The sequence below is a fragment of the Lagenorhynchus albirostris genome, chromosome 3, assembly GCF_949774975.1.
Source record: "Lagenorhynchus albirostris chromosome 3, mLagAlb1.1, whole genome shotgun sequence".
In the NCBI taxonomy this organism is placed as follows: Eukaryota; Metazoa; Chordata; class Mammalia; order Artiodactyla; family Delphinidae; genus Lagenorhynchus; species Lagenorhynchus albirostris.
In genome coordinates, this window is record NC_083097.1 from 31,563,471 (window position 1) to 31,585,036 (window position 21,566).

Below are 21,566 nucleotides of genomic sequence, written 5' to 3' on the forward strand. Positions count from 1 at the left end.
ATGAAATGCTGTGGGGTGAGGTGGGATGGGATGGGATGGGATGGGATGGTCGGTGTGGGCAGAGAGGGGAAAGCATCCGCGAGCACGGATGGGTGAGGTGCAGAGGCTGGCAGAAGGGGCCATGCTGAGGTTTGGTTTCCTCATCCTGCCAGATCTCAGCCTAGGCGATAAGGGAGGCCCAAGGTTGGGGGTGAGGAATTAGCATGGGTTAGGACAGCGTGGCCAATGGGAGAGGGAAATTTTCCAAGAAATAGGGGAAAGAAGTAATTTCTCTAACTGATGTATATTTAAGGGTTCAGTAAAAAGCCATGGAAAGGTTTTTTGAACAAAATTTGCATTCATAAGCAACTACTACTAGACACAAGACCACAACTTGGCTGGGAATACAGAAGACTTCGGATATGACAGCTTCTTGACTCAATGTGACTAAAAATCCACAAGGTAACCTGCGCTGAGGCTGCAAGGCCTCTGGCTCGGGAAATCCTCAAGGAACAATGATTTGTTCCGAGCTGCAGTAACTGTCTGAAAGCTGATAGCCAGACCATTGTTAGTTCTGTAAATTACTGTGTCCTGATGGACACACAGAAAAGGTAGGAATATAGTTCTTGAATTAAAAGATAACATAGCGAGAGCCATTAAATACCTAATTTAAATCAGCAGGTTATCTTGCTATGGGCGTTCACATCTCTCTCCCTTTTCTTTCTTTTGACTCCATACCACTACCTGCAGACCTCTCTTCTCCGGTATGCACTGCTATCTGGGCTCTGGACGATATTGTGTGTCTCAGAATGTACAGTGTGTCCCCAATTCCTTCCTTCTGACTGAAATGAAGAACCAGTTACATAACAAGCAGTAAGACACTGCCTCAAGCAAGAACTGGAAAGATACTTAGGACCCAAAATGGACCAATTTTTCTGCCTCTCCGAGTGGGTAGTCATAGAAAGGTGCTCCCATATTAGTGTGGGATAGCAAGGGGGACCAGGGAATGACTCAGAAGGAGTTAACTAGAAGAGGCAGGAGTGGCCACTGAAAACTTGTGACTCAAAAAGCTGTGAAGGCAGCTAAGGAGGAGTGGACTAGTCACTGGTAACCCATCACATTTACAGGGGGGCACTAAGGAATTTTAAAATCACACTGCAGTTGTTTTCTTAAAGCTTACACTGAAGATCTAATTTAGACTTTAAGAAGAATTTCTTATCAATAAAGGATTCCTATTAATAAAGAATGCCTTATCAACAGAGGTGCCATTTAAAATGAGTATTTGTTCCTGCCTGACAGTTTGAAAATAGCCCAGCTGGCTAAGTATCAACTGTCATGGTCTTGGGAAGATATGTGAAAATGGTATCTGAATAAACTATTAAGATATTTCTAAGAGTAATGTCCACTACCATAACTCTACAACATTACGTGTTAAAGTAACTGGGTTTAGTAATATTTTATCCATCCGTGTAGATGCTTCAAGTCAATATTAATGACTGCTGCCTCTCAACGTCAATACGTGACATTAATCTGCCTGTTCCTCCTTACACATCAGCAGCAGCAGGGTATATGAGAAGAAAGCTGACATTTATGAGAGCAAGCAACACCTTCCAAATGTTGCACCTTAATTTCTTGTTCTTATATACTACTTTTATCTTAAGTACTCACCATTTGGAATTTCCATACTAGCTATTTTAGAAGGTGGCGATGAGCCCACAGAATTTTTTGCCACCACACTGATGATGTAGTCACTTTTATCAAGTTGTATTTCTGCCTTATGTTGAGGATCAGGAATTTCAGAAAGGGATTGTGTTTCCTCGTCGGATGAACATGATACATTATAGGAGAGTATTTTTCCATTAGCTTCATTAATGGGTAAAGGCTACAAAAACAAAAATAAATTCTGTTATAAAAACCTGCGAGGAGTGATTATGTGACAAGGCAAGGCCATCGAGTCTAAACTGGACACTCTGCTAATCTTAACAAAGTAATGTTAGAAAAGATGAAGTCGTTAACAGTGCACAACACAGATTTAAAATCCACTGAGATAGATCAGGAAAGTGATTCTGAAGAAACACTACACTTGCTGTAAGCAGTTAAGAGCACACAGAAATATAAAAATTAAGTAACAAAATATTTAGCCTCATATTTTTCAGAAGTAAACCAAAAGGGGTGATGAGAAACATTCTTCTACTTAAAAAATAAAATATTAAGAAGTATGGCATCATGTTTTTTAAACAGTTTTTGCTTTCTCATTTTAAAGGAGTACTTGCTCATTATAGAAAACGTGGAAAATACTAAAAAGTTGGAAGAAAGCGAGAAAAATCTCCCATATTCCCATCTCTTAAACACACTTACCTTGTGATATTTCCTTCAAGTTGTCTTCCTAGATGGAGATTTTTATTAAAATTGTTTCAATCATACTATACAATTTACATTTTTTCACTCTTCTATAATAAAAACTTGTCCATAATACAGTTATATACATTTTAATAGCTTTATATTTCATGTAGCATTTTTATCACTTTACTTGAATAATTCCTTAAATAAGTGAAATTTAAGTTGTTCCCAATTTTTCACAATACTAAAATGAATCTTTTGGTGCAACATATTTTTTTTCATGGCTAGAATTAATATTTTAATGTGAGTTCCCAAAATTGGACTTACTCGATAAAAGGAAAAAAAAAAAGTAGTTTGAATGTTTAACATCTTTATTGGAGTGTAATTACTTTACAATGGTGTTAGTTTCTGCTTTATAACAAAATGAATCACCTATACATATACATATATCCCCATATCTCCTCCCTCTTGCTTCTCCCTCCCACCCTCCCAATCCCACCCCTCCAGGTGGTCACAAAGCACCGAGCTGGTCTCCCTGTGCTATGCGGCTGCTTCCCACTAGCTATCTATTTTACAATTGGTAGTGTATATATGTCCATGCCACTCTCTCACTTCGTCCCAGCTTACCCTTCCCCATGTCCTCAAGTCCATTCTCAACGTCTGTGTCTTTATTCCTCTCCTGCCCCTAGGTTGTTCAGAAACATTATTTTTTTTTTTAAGATTCCATACAGATGTGTTTGCATACGGTATTTGTTTTTCTCTTTCTGACTTACTTCACTCTGGATAACAGACTCTAGGTCCATCCACCTCACTACAAATAACTCAATTTCATTTCTTTTTATGGCTTAGTAATACTCCATTGTATATATGTGCCACAACTTCTTTATCTATTCATCTGTCAATGGACACTTAGGTTGCTTCCATGTCCTGGCTATGGTAAATAGAGCTGCAATGAACATTGTGGTACATGACTCTTTCAATTATGGTTTTCTCAGGGTATATGCCCAGCAATGGAATAGCTGGGTTATACGGTAGTTCTATTTTTAGTTTTTTAAGGAACCTCCATGCTGTTCTCCACAGTGGCTGTATCAATTTACATTCCTACCAACAGTGCAAGAGGGTTCCCTTTTCGCCACACCCTCTCCAGCATTTATTGTTTGTAGATTTTCTGATGATGGCCATCCTGACTGGTGTGAGGTGATACCTCATTGTAGTTTTGATTTGCATTTCTCTAATAATTATTGATGTGGAGCATCCTTTCATGTGTTTGTTGCCAATCTGTATATCTTCCTTGGAGAAATGTCTGTTTAGGTCTTCTGCCCAGTTTTGGATTGGGTTGTTTGTTTTTTTGATATTGAGCCGCATGAGCTGCCTGTAAATTTTGGAGATTAATCTTTTGTCAGTTGCTTCATTTGCAAATATTTTCTCCCATTCTGAGGGTTGTCTTTACATCTTGTTTATGGTTTCCTTTTCTGTGCAAAAGCTTTTAAGTTTCATTAGGTCCCATTTGTTCATTTTTGCTTTAATTTCCATTTCTCTAGGAGGTGGGTCAAAAAGGATCTTGCTGTGATTATGTCATAGAGTGTTCTGCCTATGTTTTCTTCTAAGAATTTTATAGTCTCTGGACTTACATTTAGGTCTTTAATCCATTTTAAGTTTATTTTTGTATATGGTGTTAGGGAGGGTTCTAATTTCATTCTTTTACATGTAGCTGGTCAAGCTTTCCCAGCACCACTTATTGAAGAGGCTGTCTTTTCTCCATTGTATGTTCTTGCCTCCTTTATCAAAAATAAGGTGACCATATGTGTTTGGGTTTATCTCTGGGCTTTCTATCCTGTTCCATTGATCTATATTTCTGTTTTTGTGCCAATGCCACACTCTCTTGATTACTGTACCTTTGTAGTATAGCCTGAAGTCAGGGAGCCTGATTCCTCCAGCTCCATTTTTTCTTTCTCAGCATTGCTTTGGCTATTCGGGGTCTTTTGTGTTTCCACACAAATTGTGAAGTTTTTTGTTCTGGTTCTGTGAAAAATGCCCTAGGTAGTTTGATAGGGATTGCAATGAATCTGTAGACTGCTTTGGGTAGTAGAGTCATTTTCACAATGTTGATTCTTCCAATCCAAGAACATGGTATATCTCTCCATCTGTTTGTATCATCTTTAACTTCTTTCATCAGTGTCTTATAGCTTTCTGCATACAGGTAATTTTGTCTCCTTAGGCAAGTTTATTCCTAGGTATTTTATTCTTTTTGTTGCAATGGTAAATGGGAGTGTTTCCTTAATTTCTCTTTCAGACTTTTCATCATTGGTGTATAGGAATACAAGAGATTTCTGTCCATTAATTTTGTATCCTGCTACTTTACCAAATTCATTGATTAGCTCTAGTAGTTTTCTGGTAGCATCTTTAGGATTTTCTATGTATAGTATCATGTCATCTGCAAACAGTGACAGCTTTACTTCTTTTCCGATTTGTATTCCTTTCATTTCTCTTTCTTCTCTGATTTCTGTGGCTAAAACTTCCAAACCTATGTTGAATAATAGTGGTGAGAGTGGACAACCTTGTCTTGTTCCTGATCTTAGAGGAAACGGTTTCAGTTTTTCACCATTGAGAACGATGTTGGCTGTGGGTTTGTCATATATGGACTTTATTATGTTGAGGAAAGTTCCCTCTATGCCTACTTTCTGGAGGGATTTTTTTTTATCATAAATGGGTGTTGAATTTTGTCAAAAGCTTTCTCTGCATCTATTGAGATGATCATACGGTTTTTCTCCTTCAATTTGTTAATATGTTTTATCACATTGACTGATTTGCGTTATTGAAGAATCCTTGCACTCCTGGGATGAAACCCACTTGATCATGGTGTATGATCCTTTTAATGTGCTGTTGGATTCTGTTTGCTAGTATTTTGTTGAGGATTTCTGCACCGATGTTCATCAGTGATATTGGCCTGTCGTTTTCTTTCTTTGTGACATCTTTGTCTGGTTTTGGTATCAGGGTGATGGTGGCCTTGTAGAATGAGTTTGGGAGTGTTCCTCCCTCTGCAATATTTTGGAAGAGTTTGAGAAGGACAGGTGTCAGCTCTTCTCTAAATGTGTGATAGAATTCGCCCCTGAAGCCATCTGGTCCTGGGCTTTTGTCTGCTGGAAGATTTTTAATCACATTTTCAATTTCAGTGCTTGTGTTTGTCGTGTTCATATTTTCTTTTTTTAAAGAAACTGCTTTTATTTATTTATTTATTTTTGGCTGTGTTGGGTCTTCGTTTCTGTGCAAGGGCTTTCTCTAGTTGCGGCAAACGGGGGCCACTCTTCATCGTGGTGCGCAGGCCTTTCACTGTCGTGGCCTCTCTTGTTGCGGGGCACAGGCTCCAGATGCACAGGCTCAGTAGTTGTGGCTCACAAGCCTAGTTGCTCTGCGGCATGTGGGATCTTCCCAGACCAGGGCTCGAACCCGTGTCCCCTGCATTGGCAGGCAGATTCTCAACCACTGTGCCACCAAGGAAGGCCCCATATTTTCTATTTGTTCCTGGTTTAGTCTCAGAAGGTTGTGCTTTCCAAAGAATTTGTCCATTTCTTCCAGGTTGTCCATTTTACTGGCATATAGTTGCTTGTAGTAATCTCTCATGATCCTTTGTATTTCTGCAGTGTCAGTTGTTACTTCTCCTTTTTCATTTCTAATTCTGTTGATTTGCGTCTTCTCCCTTTTTTGCTTGGTGAGTCTGGCTAATGGTTTATCAATTTTGTTTATCTTCTCAAAGAGCCAGCTTTTAATTTCATTGAGCTTTGCTACTGTTTTCTTCATTTCTTTTTCATTTATTTCTGATATGATCTTAATGATTTCTTTCCTTCTGCTAACTTTGGGGTTTCTTTGTTCTTCTGTCTCGAATTGCTTTAGGTGTAAGGTTAGGTTGTTTATTTGAGATGTTTCTTGTTTCTTGAGGCAGGATTGTATTGCTATAAACTTTCCTCTCAGAACTGCTTTTGCTGCATCCCATAGGTTTTGCGTTGTCATGTTTTCATTGTCATTTGTTTCTAGGTATTTTTTGATTTCCTCTGGTTTCTTCAGTGATCCTTGGTTATTTAGTAGTGTATTGTTTAGCCTCCATGTGTTTGTATTTTTTACAGATTTTTTCCTGTAATTGATATGTAGTCTCATAGCATTGTGGTCGGAAAAGATACTTGATAAGATTTCAATTTTCTGAAATTTACCAAGGCTTCATTTGTGACCCAAGATATGATCTATCCTGGAGAATGTTCCATGAGCACTTGAGAAGAAAGTGTGTTCTGTTGTTTTTGGATGGAATGTCCTATAAATATCAATTAAGTCCATCTTTTTAATGTATCATTTAAAGCTTCTGTTTCCTCATTTATTGTCATTTTGGATGATCTGTCCATTGGTGAAAGTGGGGTGTTAAAGTCCCCTACTATGATTGTGTTACTGTCGATTTCCCCTTTTATGGCTGTTAGGATTTGCCTTTTGTATTGAGGTGCTCCTAGGATGGGTGCATAAATATTTACAATTGTTATATCTTCTTCTTGGATTGATCCCTTGATCATTATGCAGTGTTCTTCTTTGTCTCTTGTAACAGTCTTTATTTTAAAGTCTATTTTGTCTGATATGAGAATTGCTACCCCAGCTTTCTTTTGATTTCCATTTGCATGGAATATCTTTTTCCATCTCCTCACTTTCAGTCTGTATGTGTCCCTAGGTCTGAAGTGGGTCTCTTGTAGACAGCACATATACGGATCTTGTTTTTGTATCCATTCAGCCAGGCTATGTCTTTTGGTTGCAGCATTTAATCCATTTGCATTTAAGGTAGTTATCGATATGTATGTTCCTATTACCATTTTGTTAATTGTTTTAGGTTTGTAATTTTAAGTTATTTCCTTCTCTTGTGTTTCCTGACTCGAGAACTTCTTTTAGCATTTGTTGTAAAGCTGGTTTGGTGGTGCTGAATTCTCTTAGCTTTTGCTTATCTCTAAAGCTCTTAATTTCTCCGTCAAATCTGAATGAGATCCTTGCTGGGTAGAGTAATCTTGGTTGTAGGTTTTTCCCTTTCATCACTTTAAATATGTCCTGCCAATGCCTTCTGGTTTGGAGAGTTTCTGCTGAAAGATCAGCTGTTAACCTTATGCAGATTCCCTTGTATGTTATTTGTTGCTTTTCCCTTGATGCTTTTAATATTTTTTCTTTGTATTTAACTTTTGATAGTTTGATTAATACGTGTCTTGGCATGTTTCTCCTTGCATTTATCCTGTATGGGACTCTCTGCACCTCCTGGACTTGACGACTATTTCCTTTCCCATATTAGGGAAGTTTTCAGCTATAATCTCTTCAAATATTTTCTCAGTCCCTTTTTCTCTTCTTCTGGGACCCCTATAGTTCGAATGTTGGTGCATTTAATGTTGTCCCAGAGGTCTCAGAGACTGTCCTCAATTCTTTTCGTTCTGTTTTCTTTATTCTGCTCTGCGGTAGTTATTTCCACTATTTTATCTTCCAGGTCACTTATCCCTTGTTCTGCCTCAGTTATTCTGCTATTCATTCCTTCTAGAGAATTTTTAACTTCGCTTATTGTGTTGTTCATCATTGTTTGTTTGCTCTTTACTTCTTCTAGGTCCTTGTGAAACGTTTCTTGTGTTTTCTCCATTCTATTTCCACGATTTTGGATCACCTTTACTATCATTACTCTGAAATCTTTTTCAGGTAGACTGCCTATTTCTCTTCATTTGTTTGGTCTGGTGGGTATTTACCTTGCTCCTTCATCTGCTGTGTATTTCTGTGTCTTCTCATTTTGCTTAATTTACTGTGTTTGGGGTCTCCTTTTCGCAGGCTGCAGGTTCGTAGTTCCCGTTGTTTTTGGTGTCTGCCCCCATTGGATAAGGTTGGTTCAGTAGGTTGTGTAGGCTTCCTGGTGGAGGGGACTGGTGCCTGTGTTCTGGGGGATGAGGCTGGATCTTGTCTTTCTGGTGTGCAGGACCGCGTCCAGTGGTGTGTTCTGGGGTGTCTGTGACCTTATTATGATTTTAGGCAGCCTCTCTGCTAATGGGTGGGGTTGTGTTCCTGTCTTGCTAGTTGCTTGGCACAGGGTGTCCAGCACTGTAGCTTGCTGGTCGTTGAGTGGAGCTGGGTCTTAGTGTTGAGATGGAGATCTCTGGGAGAGCTTTCACCATTTGGTATTACGTGGAGCTGGGAGGTCTTGGTGGACCAATGTCCTGAACTCGGCTCTCCCACCTCAGAGGCTCAGGCCTGACACCTGGCCTGAGCACCAAGACCCTGTCAGCCACATAGCTCAGAAGAAAAGGGAGAAGAAAAAGACAGAAAAAAATAAAATTAAATAAAATCAAGTTATTAAAATACAAAATAAAAAAAATTATTAAAAATAACCAAAATTGGGCTTCCCTGGTGGCGCAGTGGTTGATAATCCACATGCCAATGCAGGGGACACAGGTTCGAGCCCTGGTCCAGGAAGACCCCACATGCCGTGGAGCACCTAAGCCCGTGCGCCACAACTTCTGAACCTGCACTCCAGAGCCTGAGAGCCACAGTTACTGAAGCCTGCGTGCCTAGAGCCCATGCTCCGCAAGAAGAGAAGCCACTGCAATGAGAAGCCTGCGCACAGCAACAAAGAGTAGCCCCTGCTCGCCACAACTAGGGATAAGCCCACGCACAGAAAGAAAGACCCAATGCAGCCAAAAATAAATAAATAAATGTATAAATAAATAAATTAATCAAATAATTAAAAGTAATAAAGAAAAGAAAGAAAGGAAGAAGGGAGCAACCAAAAACAAATCCACCAATGATAATAAGTGCTAGAAACTATACAAAAACAAAGGACACAAAAAAAACCGGACAGACACACCCCTAGGACAAATGGTAAAAGCAAAGCTATACAGACAAATTCACACAAAGAAGCATACACATACACACTCACAAAAAGAGAAAAAGGAAAAAATATATGTATCTATATTAAAAAAAAAGGAAGAGAGCAACCAAATCAATAAACAAATCTACCAATGATAATAAACTCTAAATACTAAACTAAGATAAACATAAAACCAGAAACAAATTAGATGCAGAAAGCAAACCCCAAGTCTACAATTGTTCCCGAAGTCCACTGCCTCAACTTCACGATGATTCGTTGACTACTCAGGTATTCCACAGATGCATGGTACATCAAGTTGATTGTGGAGATTTAATCCGCTGCTCCTGAGACTACTGGGAGAGATTTCCCTTCGTCTTCTTTTTTCACACAGCTCCTGGGGTTCAGCTTTAGACTTGGCCCCGCCTCTGCATGTAGGTCACCTGAGGTCATCTGTTCTTAGCTCAGACAGGTCGAGGTTAAAGTAGCAGCTGATTAGGGGGCTCTGGCTCACTCAGGCTTGGGAGAGGGAGGGGCACGGAATGCGGGGTGAGCCTGCAGCAGCAGAGGCCTTCCTGATGTTGCACCAGCCTGAGGCGCACTGTGTATTCTCCCGGGGAAGTTGTCCCTGGATCACGGGACCCTGGCAGTGGCGGGCTGCACAGTCTCCCCAGAAGGGAGGTGTGGAGAGTGACCTGTGCTCGCCGCTCACATGCTTCTTGGTGGCGGCAGCAGCAGCCTTAGTGTCTCATGCCTGTCTCTGTTGTCCACGCTGATAGCCGTGGCTCATGCCCGTCTCTGGAGCTTGTTTAGGCGGTGCTCTAAATCCCCTCTTCTTGTCCACCCCAAAACAATGGTCTCTTGTCTCTTAGGCATCTCCAGACTTTATCCCATACTTCCTCCTGGCTAGCTGTGGTGTACTAGCCCCCTTCAGGCTGTGTTCACGCAGCCAACCCCAGTCCTATCCCTGGGGTCTGACCTCCGAAGCCTGAGCTTCAGCTCCCAGCCCCGCCCACCCCGGCGGGTGAGCAGACAAGCCTCTCAGGCTGTTCGGCACCGATCCTCGGTGTGGGAATCTCACCTCTTTGTCCTCTGCACCCCCATTGCTGCACTCTCCTCTGTGGCTCCGAAGCTTCCCCACCACCACCCCCTGTCTCCGCCACTGAAGGGGCTTCCTAGTGTGTGGAAACTTTCCCTCCTTCACAGCTCCCTCCTAGAGGTGCAGGTCCCGTCCCTATTCTTTTGTCTCTGTTTTTTCTTTTTTTCTTTTGCCCTTCCCAGGTATGTGGGGAGTTTCTTGCCTTTTGGGAGGTCTGAGGTCTTCTGCCAGCGTTCAGTAGGTGTTCTGTAGGAGTTGTTCCACGTGTAGATGTATTTCTGATGTATTTGTGGGGAGGAAGGTGATCTCCACATCTTACCTCCGCCATCTTGAAGGTCTCCCTCACATTCAAACTTCTTTATTTATATAGCTAAACTGCTTTTTAAAATAATTGCTCCAATTCATATAACAGTGCATGGGACCCTCTGATTCAGACTGACACTGACATTAATACTCTGCTGAAGACACTGCTCCAACAGAGTTCCCCGATGGCTCTCCAATGGCCTGATAAAGTGGACATGTTACCATCCTAAGACTTGTGGGTTTCATTTGATACTATTCATTCCTTCACACATCCCCCTCCCCTGGTTTCTGCAAAAGCTATTTTCTTCTGGTCTTCCTGCCTCTCTGGCCTTCCCAATCTCCCTTGCTGGATCCTCCTCCTTTGCTGGTCCTTTATATCCTGCCATCACCTACAGTTCCACTCTTGGCCTCTTTCTACCCTGCATGCTCTCCCTGAGTGATCCCAGTTATCTGCTTACTCACAGCTATGTCTTTAGCTCAGACCTCTCCCGAGCTCCAGAGCCTTACATCAAACCACCTTCTACTGACCTGTACTCAGATATCCTTGTGGCACATGTTTAAAAAACTCAACATGTCCAAAACAACTTAATTTTCCAACCAAATATGGCAGAACCATCAACTAGTCACTGAAGTTAGAATCCAAATTGCTTCAGTATTTTTAATCCTTGGTTAAACATTTATCTCGTTTGAACAATATTCTAAACTTTCTCACACTGAAGTAATTTATATAATTGTTACCATATTATTGTGAAATCTGACAGACAACTGAGAGTAGCCAGGGGATTTGCTAATCAAGAGTAAGAGGGGATGCACAGTCATATACAGACAACCTCGAAGCAATGGAATTTGTACACAACTTGCTCACAGACTTCAAAGATTTACTTTACTTAAAGCTGTAAAGATGTCAAATTTTTATAAAAATAGTAGTTTAAATTTAAATAACAAAATTCACTGTTTTAAAAGAATCTGGTTATAACTGTTCCTATGAAATCTGGTGTAGAAGACAATTGTTCATGGTTTTGATGTTCATAAATCAGATAAAAAAATATAGCAACAAAAACATCTGCTCTGGTAAGGAAAAGCTAGTAAAATATAATGCAATTCATATTTTATCTAGAATTTTAGAAAACTATGTAAAACTTTATAATTGTCATATGATAATGCAATTTACTTAGGGGACAACAAATTACACATGATATATATATAAAGTTGGTTTCCTAGTCATTGAATTGAAAATGTAACATAAACACTTGAGATCCTAACTTGCGGTTTCTGGCTGCATTTCTGACTAAAGTGAGAGAGATGGAATTCATGAAATCTTTACAGGCCTCATAAAATCAAACTAAAGAATGCTCAGCTCTTGACACAGACATCCTCACTACAGTGACTGTGGTGCATCTGCAGTGATGTGGAATCTGGGGCTTTTAGAAGCCAGGTTACATTCTCAGCAATACTGTACGCTAAGCCAGTCTGGGAAATCCTGGCTGCCTGATAACCCAGGTACCATATGTAAGTTAAGTAGTTCAGCATAATAAAGTTATTTAAATATTCAAGGAAGAATTAGATATTTACCTTCCAATATATTATTAAATTTCTTCCGTCAGAACTCCACTCTCTCCAAGTATCTGGTCCCTTTGAAGGAACTAGAAAAGAGATTTAAAAGTTGGTATTTGAAGATGCATACTATGTAAGTTGATAAGATCAATAAGTGGGATGGTGGTATTTGAAATTTTTGTCTAGGTTTTTGAAATTCTCAATAAAAATGTGAAGAAGTCAGTGGCTTCCACTTAGAAAATGGAGCAATGGAAAAGCTGAGCTCCAAATGTCTACAAAACACAAGGCCCCTTACAATGGGTTAAAATCACCCTCAAGTCCCTCAGAAATGGGTCCAAGGCTGCCTCTCCATCTCACATCCGTCTCTCCCCCCTTACTCAAGCTGGCTCTGGCTACACACTGGTTTCCTGGCTGCTCCTCAAACATGCCAAGGACACCTGCCCCAGGCTTTCTGCACTTCCTATGCCCTCTCTTCCTCTGCCTAGAACTTTTCTTCTCTGAATTAACCACGTAGCTTCCTTCACCACCTCCTTTATATCTCAGATCAAGTGTTACCTATTAGTGAAGTCTCTTCCAGCTACTCTATTTAAAATTGCAACCTCCCTCCTCAACCGCCTGGCCTTCATTCCCTAGCCCTCTCTCTAGGTTTTATTTTTTTCTGTGGCACTCACTGCCACCCAATATGCTATTGTATACATATTTTTAAAACTCATTTCTAATCCTTTATCCTATAAACTCCATGGACAGAGATTGCTGTTTTATTCCCTGCTATATTCCTAGTAACTAGAACAATTCCTGACACATGGTGGATACTCAACAAGTATTTGTTAAATGAATTAATGCCTTCATCTTAATGAGGCATAAATAAAATGTTTCCTCTTGGCAACAACAGCTCATCAACTGAAAGCAAAAGCAGCCAGTCTCCAAAATGACCAATGATATTGGTCTCGCTTCCTGACATTCATGCCCTCGTGTGGTCCCTCCCACACTGTATCAGCGTTGGCCTGTGTGACAAGTAGGGTACGGCAGATGTGATGTATGTCCCTTCTGAGGCTAGGACAGAAAAGACATTGTGGAGGCTGCCTTGTTCTCTCTTTGATCAATAAGTCTGGGACTTGCTGGCTGCCATGTTGAGGACACTCCAGCAGCCCTACGGAGAGGCCCACGTGGTGAGGAACCGAGGCCTCCTGCCAACAGGCATGTGACTGAACCATCCTGAAAGGCAATCCTCTAGCCCCAATCAAGCCTGCAGCCCCTACCCACATCCTGACTGTAGCCTCAGCTAAGCTGTCTAAATTTCTGATCCACAGACACTGTGAGATAACAAACGTTTGCTGTTCTAAGCCACTGAGTTCTGAGGTAATGTGTCATAGCAATAGATAACTAATACACTCTCTCCCTGGACTCAAGCATGATCCAAACAATTCTTACATGTACTGTAAGGATCCTCTCTCATCTTTCTAGTCTTCATGTAGAGAGACAAAATCTGGGTTAATACCTGTCCTTTTTTGTCTTACTGTTTGTTAAATTTTTTGGAAGAAGTTTATATTCCCTATATTATATAGTTCAAATAAAGCTTTTGCTATCTTTTGTTTAATGATTTCTGAAAATTACACCTATTTCTAAATTTTTTGCTTTGTTTTAAAGCTGACATCTGCTTAATCAAGAATAGTATCTCATTCTGTCTTTAGAAATTATCATACTTAGATAACCAGTTACCTGATTTTATAGATATATTGACCTGGGCGTACCACAGAAACTAAAGTTCAAGAACCTGTAGTCCCATCCATTTCTCAGGCCTAGGTCACAAATACAAATTCCACCAAATCAGCTTTATTAAAACTTGTTTTCAATAAAGAGATACTCTAAATAGGTTATGAAAACTCCAGGAATAGGAGGAAAGAGTGTGAGAAAAATCACTCCATAATCTTACTATGGTTTCAAGTTTGGTTTCCTATGTATCATTTTAATACAGTTGCAATCATATTGTGGATAGGGTAGCCTAGTCCTTTCACATAACACATGCCAAGCATTTTTCCATATTATCACAAAACTCGAAAAACCATCATTTAAAATGTCTGTATGATATTTTACTAGCAGGCATTATATAGTTACACAATTTATCTAAACATTCTCCTGCTTTTAGTCACTTTGGTGACATTTTCTTTTAAAAACAAAATTTCAGCATCCATAGTAATAATTAGCCGTATGTCATTCAGTTAACTTACTGGCTTCTGTGGTTAAATATTGTTTTTCATTGCTCCACTTGCTCCATTTCCAGAAGGGGTCAGTACAACAACGAATCCGAAAAGTATATATAGTATATGGATTTAACTTATCCACAGCAGCAAGATAACTTGAATTTTCTATTCCTTTCATTGTGACATTCCGCTATTAGAAACAAACATATATATTATATATATAATATCACATGTATATGAATACATACATATACTCATATACTTTTTTTAGAAGAAAGCCTCCCAAATTTGTAACATAAATTGACTGAATGTCATAAGAGTTTACCTCTATAAAACCAAAGACAGTTCATCCACTATATTTTAATTCTTATGTAAATGCCAAATCAGTGAAATTATGTTCTGCAACAGCAAAAAATAAAATTGAGGTATCTTTTTAGTCCAAATGTTGGATCTAAGTAATAATGGTCAATTAATTATGCAGAGAAGATGCTATTCAGTCAATGGTTAATGGTAATGCAATATACCTTAATATAACTTAGTAGTCTAAGATGACCTTGAGGATTAAATACATTATTCAGATGATATTTGGAAACTGACTGGAGGCAGGCATCATCTTATGCATCTTTTTTTATATGGCACTTAGAACCTCTAGTGTGGTGCTAAACATGTAGACTATTCAATATTTAAACTAAATAAATTAAGATGAAGCAATTCTAAACAAATTTGAGGATTTGCATGTCTCAGGAAAGTCTCTGAGTTCCCAATTACTTATTGCAAAGACGCTTTCTGGGTTACGTTTTGCAGTTTGACTGATTTTCTAGAAATTATCATTAAGTTTCCAAGTGACTATTTCAGTACATAATTTATTTTGGACCTACCCCAAATTACAAGATGGTGCAGCATAAAAGTCAACCTAAGTATGTAAAATGTACTAAAAAGCCGTGTTTTGACTTATAACGCCCAATTATAACTTGCTCCTATTGCTGCACTTAGCAATTTTAAAAATCACACCTTCTCTTTGGTGCCGATTAGTCCATTAACTAACACCAATGGTTACAGCAAAAACTACTAATTCATTCACAAATTTATTGAGCACCAGTTACATGCCAGGTACTATACTAGACCTGGAAATATTCTGAGTAGTAAAAGTCAAACTTACGTTCTATAATATCCGGTATTATAACTGTTTTTAAGTGCTAAATATAATGCTGTTATGATATTGATATATAATGTCTTCACACTTAGTAAATCTCTATAATAAGTAATCTGAGCGCTTGTGCATACCAATTTACTTAATTCTTTTTGAAAACTAAGTATTTTATCCAAAATAATCTCAAAGGAAGTTTATAGAAGACTCTTACTCACCATTTCATGTACTGAGTTAGTTTTATTAATTTCAATTTGACATAACAGTTTAATCTTTGCAAAGCTGCCCGGTAAATGCCAGGAAAGTGTAACAGCTGTTGAACTGATATCCTTCACTTTGATTGAAGTAGGAATATGGGGATGAACTGTAAATACAATTTTCAAAGATTACTTTGAAAGCTCTTTTCTAATATGACAAGTGAGAGTCAAAGAAAACAAAAAACAGAAGAGATGTCATCAGTGCTGACCAACAATGTTCCACCCATTGTTGTGTGGAATACAAATCTCACCTTTACTGCTGACACCAGGCCAGCATTGTTTAAGAACCATTCACACTCAAGGTTTCTCAGTTGGCATCAGAAATACTAAAAGGTACTAAGTCAGTCTCTACCTTTAAGGAACCCCTCATTTACTTGGGGACTGACAAACAGAAAGAAGGAAAATCAACAAGAGTATATACATTAAGTCCTAAATGCATGGTACAGATATTCACTGCTACAGGAATTTAGATGTAAGTGCACATGTACAGTGAAGATAGGACTTAAGATGAGCTTTGAAGGATGAATCAGAATGAAACTGGCAAAACAGTTGCAGAAAATCATTTCAGGCTGGGGTCTTGGCAAGAACAAAGGTACAGTGAAGCAAACTGCACATTACACTGGTGATAGTGCATATACCAAATTGAGTGATGGGAAAGAATCACGTGGAAGATATGGCTGAAATGGCAGAGGGCAGAAAAAAAAATATAAAACTGCCATGCAAGTATAAGATGTAGCTTTTGTGACCTTATGGAAAAAATCAAGACATAACAAAAAAAGATGAGAAGGAATAATCGATAAAAGTGACATATTCACAAGTAAGGCAACCTTATGCCCCTGACTGTCTCTAAGAGAAGGCCTCTACGCCACTGCTCTGTGTGTTGCAGAGCCTGGCACAGAGTTGATACACATGGAATGACCACAGGAATGAGTGCCAAAAAGACAGGCCTCTTTTATTTCTATTTTGAGCTGTACATTAATAGGGTTGGTAAAAATCCAGAAATCATCGGTAGTAAAAAGGAACAAACTATTTACTGATACATACTTGGATGGATCTCAAGGACATCATCCTTAGTAAAAAATGCCAACCTCTAAAGGTTAAATAGTGTACAACTCCATTTACACACCATTCCCAAAATAACAAAACAATAGCGATGAGGAAGAGACTAGCTGTTTTCCAGGAACAGAGATTCTAGCACGCGCCCGTGTGTGTTGATGGGGGTGTGGTTGGTATTGCTATAGTGACAGTGGGAGGCGGTTCCTGTGGGCGACAGAAGAATTCTGTATCTGAACTGTATTGGTGGGTTGCATGAATCTGTACGTGGATCCGACTGCACAGAACTACACACACACACACACACACACACACACACACACACACACACACACACAATTAAATGCATATAAAAACTGGTGAAAACTGAGCAAGGTCAGTAGTCTGGTTCAGTGTTGAACAAGGGTCAACTGCCTAATTTGGACATGGTACTACAGTTACATAACATGCTACCACTGAGTAAGTCAGATGAAGGACTGTAATTATTTTTACAACCACCTGTCAGTCTACAACTATCTCAAAATAAAAAGGTTTTAAAAATTGGGCAGGGCTTCCCTGGTGGTGTAGTGGTTTAGAGTCCACCTGCCAACGCAAGGGACACAGGTTCGTGCCCCGGTCCGGGAAGATCCCACATGGCGCCGTGCAGCTAGGCCCGTGAGCCATGGCCGCTGAGCCTGCGCTCCGCCGCGGGAGAGGCCACAACAGTGAGAGGCCCGCGTACCACAAAAAAAAAAAAAAAGAAAAAAAAAATTGGGCAAAAAACTATTTTCAGAAATCAAAAACTATCAGATAAAGCCACTTACAATTTCTATGAAACAATTAATTCAAATTTTTATTTGAATTTAATAAAACAGTGAAACTTGAAATTATAACGATTTTTAAATGAAATTTACAAAATTAGTATTAAGTAAATATAAAGGAAATAATCAGTAAAAAGAAATCCCTAGAAGCACTTTTCATTAATGTCAAGACATTTTACCACTTCTAAAGTTATTTTTAAGACACTGGTTTATGCAGCAGCTTACCTTTTTCAGTTATGTTAACTAAAAGTGTTGATTCTGATTGACCCAGAGGATTTCGAGCATTCAACGTAAAATTGTATATTTCTTGATTTGGAAGCATTTGAAAGAATAACTGATAGCTTTCATTTGTGGGCAACTCAACTCTTTTAAATCTAACATATTTTCCTGAAAAACTGAATTAAGAGAACATTAAAGAATATTAAAATAATTTCAAAATGGCAAGAGATTTATTGCAGGAAAAGATGAACGGGTAAATTTCTAATAAATGTTTTTTTTAAAAAGTCTGTATTTCTAATTATAGATATACTACAAACTCAGGGAAGAAAATATATACAAGGCAGAAAACAGAAGAAAAAAATCAGCCATTAAGCCCACTACCCAGAGACAGTCTCTGTTCATATTTGAGGATTCTTCCTTCTAGAGACTTTTTTAAAAAGACAAGATATCGAGTCTGCATGTGTTTAAAATGCAGTATTTATAGTATACCCAATTTTCTACAGCATATTTTGTTTTATAATTTTTCCCATAAATGAAACAGAGCATCTTCTTATGTCATTTAATATCCTTCCAAGGTACTCCTCACTGTTCTGACAACCTTTCCCAGAGACCTTTACCTTTCAAATAAAGTGTAACTTGTATTGCGTGGGCCCACCAAGAACGTCGGTCTTCCTGGATTCCAAGTGCATATAATCTCTTTTAAGTCATATGTCTCACAGTTCAGTTTTTGAGGAATATCAGGTGGATCTAATTAAAAAAAAAAAGTAGTTACTTTGATTATGTGTATTTTCTCTGAAAACGTTATGTTTCATAAATGTTAATTACATTTTGGACAATTTCCTTAAAAAATCATTTGCTTACATTTTGAATGGTGCAGGAATTACCATTCTTTGTACAGCATGTTGTTTCAGAGTTCATATTACATTAGGAGTGAGGGATTAACATATACTTAAGAGTGACCATTAGCTCATTTGGAAACTCCCCAATAGCAACCTGAAGAGATCAACTATCATGTTTTCCCCTTAAATCCCATTTCAGAGTCCATCAAATCTCTCAAAGGAACCTTTGTCCAACTAGTTAAATCAGAAAAATCTAGAGGTTAATAGTATTATTACCTATCCTCTTTATACTGTGATTTGAAAAGAAGTACCAAATCATAAGTCAGTATAAGCCATGGTACAAGTTTCAGAGTTCTTAAATAAGTTATAAGGACTATTATTTACAAAGTCACTCTTGGTAAAATTCTACATATCCCTATATTCCAAGTGACTACTGATCTTTTGTTGTTTTTCTTCTTTAATGAGACTGTTCTGTTTTTGTAGGGGCAAGACTAGAATAAGAAAAAAAGTTTTGTTTTTGTTTTGTGAGACAGAGTGATAAATAAAAATTCTACAGTCTGACACTGATTATAGAAAGTGATATTTCTGTAATCTTACTTAACCAAGCATATACAGAAACTGATATTTCCTACTGTCATATTTATCCAAACTATCTTCCATGGAGGTAAGTTTTGTTAAACGACTATCTACTCATTGAAAAAGTCTAAAAGATAACTTTATTTTTAAAAACCTGAATTTTTAAAATAGTCCTTAGTTTATCAAATAAGACTTAGAAAATTTCACACTTTCCCCAGAGATAAGCATTACATCCTTCAAGTATCTTAGGTAACATTAAGAGAAGTAATGAGTATTTATAAGAAAGTTTACCAACTGGATAATAAAACTAACACTGACATATTTATTTTGAAAACTGTTTTAAACTTAAGGACAAACTTTTGGTCGTTTTATTAAATTCACATACCCCAAATTTTGAGGATATTTAAAATGCTGATTATTTTAGGATCTGGCAGATATATTAAGTTGAAATACTTAAAATCCAAATAACAGGAGCAAACTAGACAGAAGTAGAAGGAAAAATTGAAGGAGAAAAAAATACGAGAGGGCAGTACTTGAAATATACTGATTTTCTTTTCAAAGAAATTCACTTACAAAAGAATCAATTGAAGCTAGGTAAAAGCTCAGTATAAATCAATTGTCTTTCTATATAGCAGTCTATAGAAAACGCAATTTAAAAACATCAATTTTTAATAGCACCAGAAAACATCAAACACCTAGGAATAAATTTACCAAAAGATATAAAAGACCTTCATATCACTAAAATAAATCAAAGAAAATCTAAATAAATGGAAGGCTATACCATGTTCATGGTTTGGAAGACTCAAATTGTAAGAATAAAAATCCTCCTAAATTGATAGATTTAATGTAATATCAATCAAAATCCTGGCACGTCTGAATGTGTATGTGTGTATGTAGGGGAAAACTGACAAGCTGATTCTAACATTTTCAGCCTTTTCAGTAAAGAATGGGATAACAGGCTACCCATAAGGGAAAGGAAAGTAAATCTTGATCCCTAACTCACACCACAGTCTGCCCTTGCTGCAAGTTTCTAAAGAGCTCCCTCTGAAGTGAAATGTTACTGTTGCTCCTGAAATGACAAATATTGATCAATATTTCAACCTCCAAATGTTATAAATGAAAGCTAAATTATGAACTAAATAGCACTATGATAAAAGATTAGAACATTGTTAGAAACAATAAAAACAGTGAATATTCTCATCTTCTAAGTTTTAATTTTTTATTTCATTCTTTTAAGTGAGTATCTCACTTTTTGGTATCACTTATCAAGCAGTTTCGCTACACTGGTTCTTTATTTAGACTCCATGATCATTTGTGAGGAATGTTGCACATCACTTCCTAAAATTCCATTTAGGAAAGAAAATTTAATCTTTTAAATTTCTAAAATTTAAATTTGAATATATCCTCACTCTCACTTGAATTCCAAAATGCCTTACTGGAAGGCAAAAAGAGAGTAAGGTTACAGCCATCAAGCTGAGAAGGGCACCTAATCCCCTTCCCTTGGGAATCTATCAGCAACTGAATGTAATTTATCATAAATTTCTATGGAAGTAGAAAAGTGACTGAAAGCGGCTGATCCACAGCATAACTGACAATCGTAAGGAAAAAAAAAGCATAAGAAAAATCACTGAGTGAGCAAAAGAAAATGACAAAATCCATTCACTACATTTCACACATTTTATTCATGAGACCCTTGGACCACTAGAAACTTTAAGTTCCGAATGTGAGCAGGAAGGGAAGCACTGCTGGAGGCAAAGCCATCAGTGCATTAGAACATTACAGTTCTGTAATGTTCCCACAGGGGAGGGGACAGAAAAACTCTAAATACAAAAGTATCTGCGGGGCTTCCCTGGTGGTGCAGTGGTTGAGAGTCCGCCTGCCAATGCAGGGGACATGGGTTCGTGCCCTGGTCCGGGAAGGTCCCACATGCCGCGGAGCGGCTGGGCCCGTGAGCCACAGCCGCTCACAACGGTGAGAGGCCCGCGTACCGCAAAAAAAAAAAAAAAAAAAAAAAGTATCTGTGGATGCACAACACAAGCCATATAGGTAGGGCAGTCCACCCACAACAACTTTTGGAAACGTCATGGAATGTAGAAGTGACCATGTTAAAAGATGCCCCTGCATTACGGAGAGTACATCAGACACAGAACACAGGGAGAGGGGGACTCTTCCTCCCCCCATGTCCTGCAGCCACCCTCCTCTCATCAGAGAAGTGTAGGTTATGCTTTTGAAAGATTTTGTGTAAAATCATTACAATTTCTTTAATTCAGGTACTTTAAAAAAAGGTATGCTTTAATTAGGTGGGAAATTAATTTATATGAAAAAATTCCTAAATGATGTAGG

At 38.3% G+C, this 21,566-nt stretch overlaps 1 protein-coding gene across 1 annotated transcript in view; it reads right to left on the reverse strand.

The window, feature by feature from the left end:
* Positions 1–21,566, reverse strand: part of LIFR (LIF receptor subunit alpha) — an 82,587-nt gene that overhangs the window by 12,222 nt on the left and 48,799 nt on the right. The window contains exons 8-13 of the mRNA XM_060146032.1: positions 18,426–18,555; positions 17,815–17,984; positions 15,698–15,843; positions 14,360–14,522; positions 12,150–12,220; positions 1,648–1,861 (exon numbers count right to left, since the gene is read on the reverse strand). Coding sequence (XP_060002015.1) covers positions 1,648–1,861; positions 12,150–12,220; positions 14,360–14,522; positions 15,698–15,843; positions 17,815–17,984; positions 18,426–18,555 — 894 coding nt within the window. The remainder of the gene's footprint in view (positions 1–1,647; positions 1,862–12,149; positions 12,221–14,359; positions 14,523–15,697; positions 15,844–17,814; positions 17,985–18,425; positions 18,556–21,566) is intronic.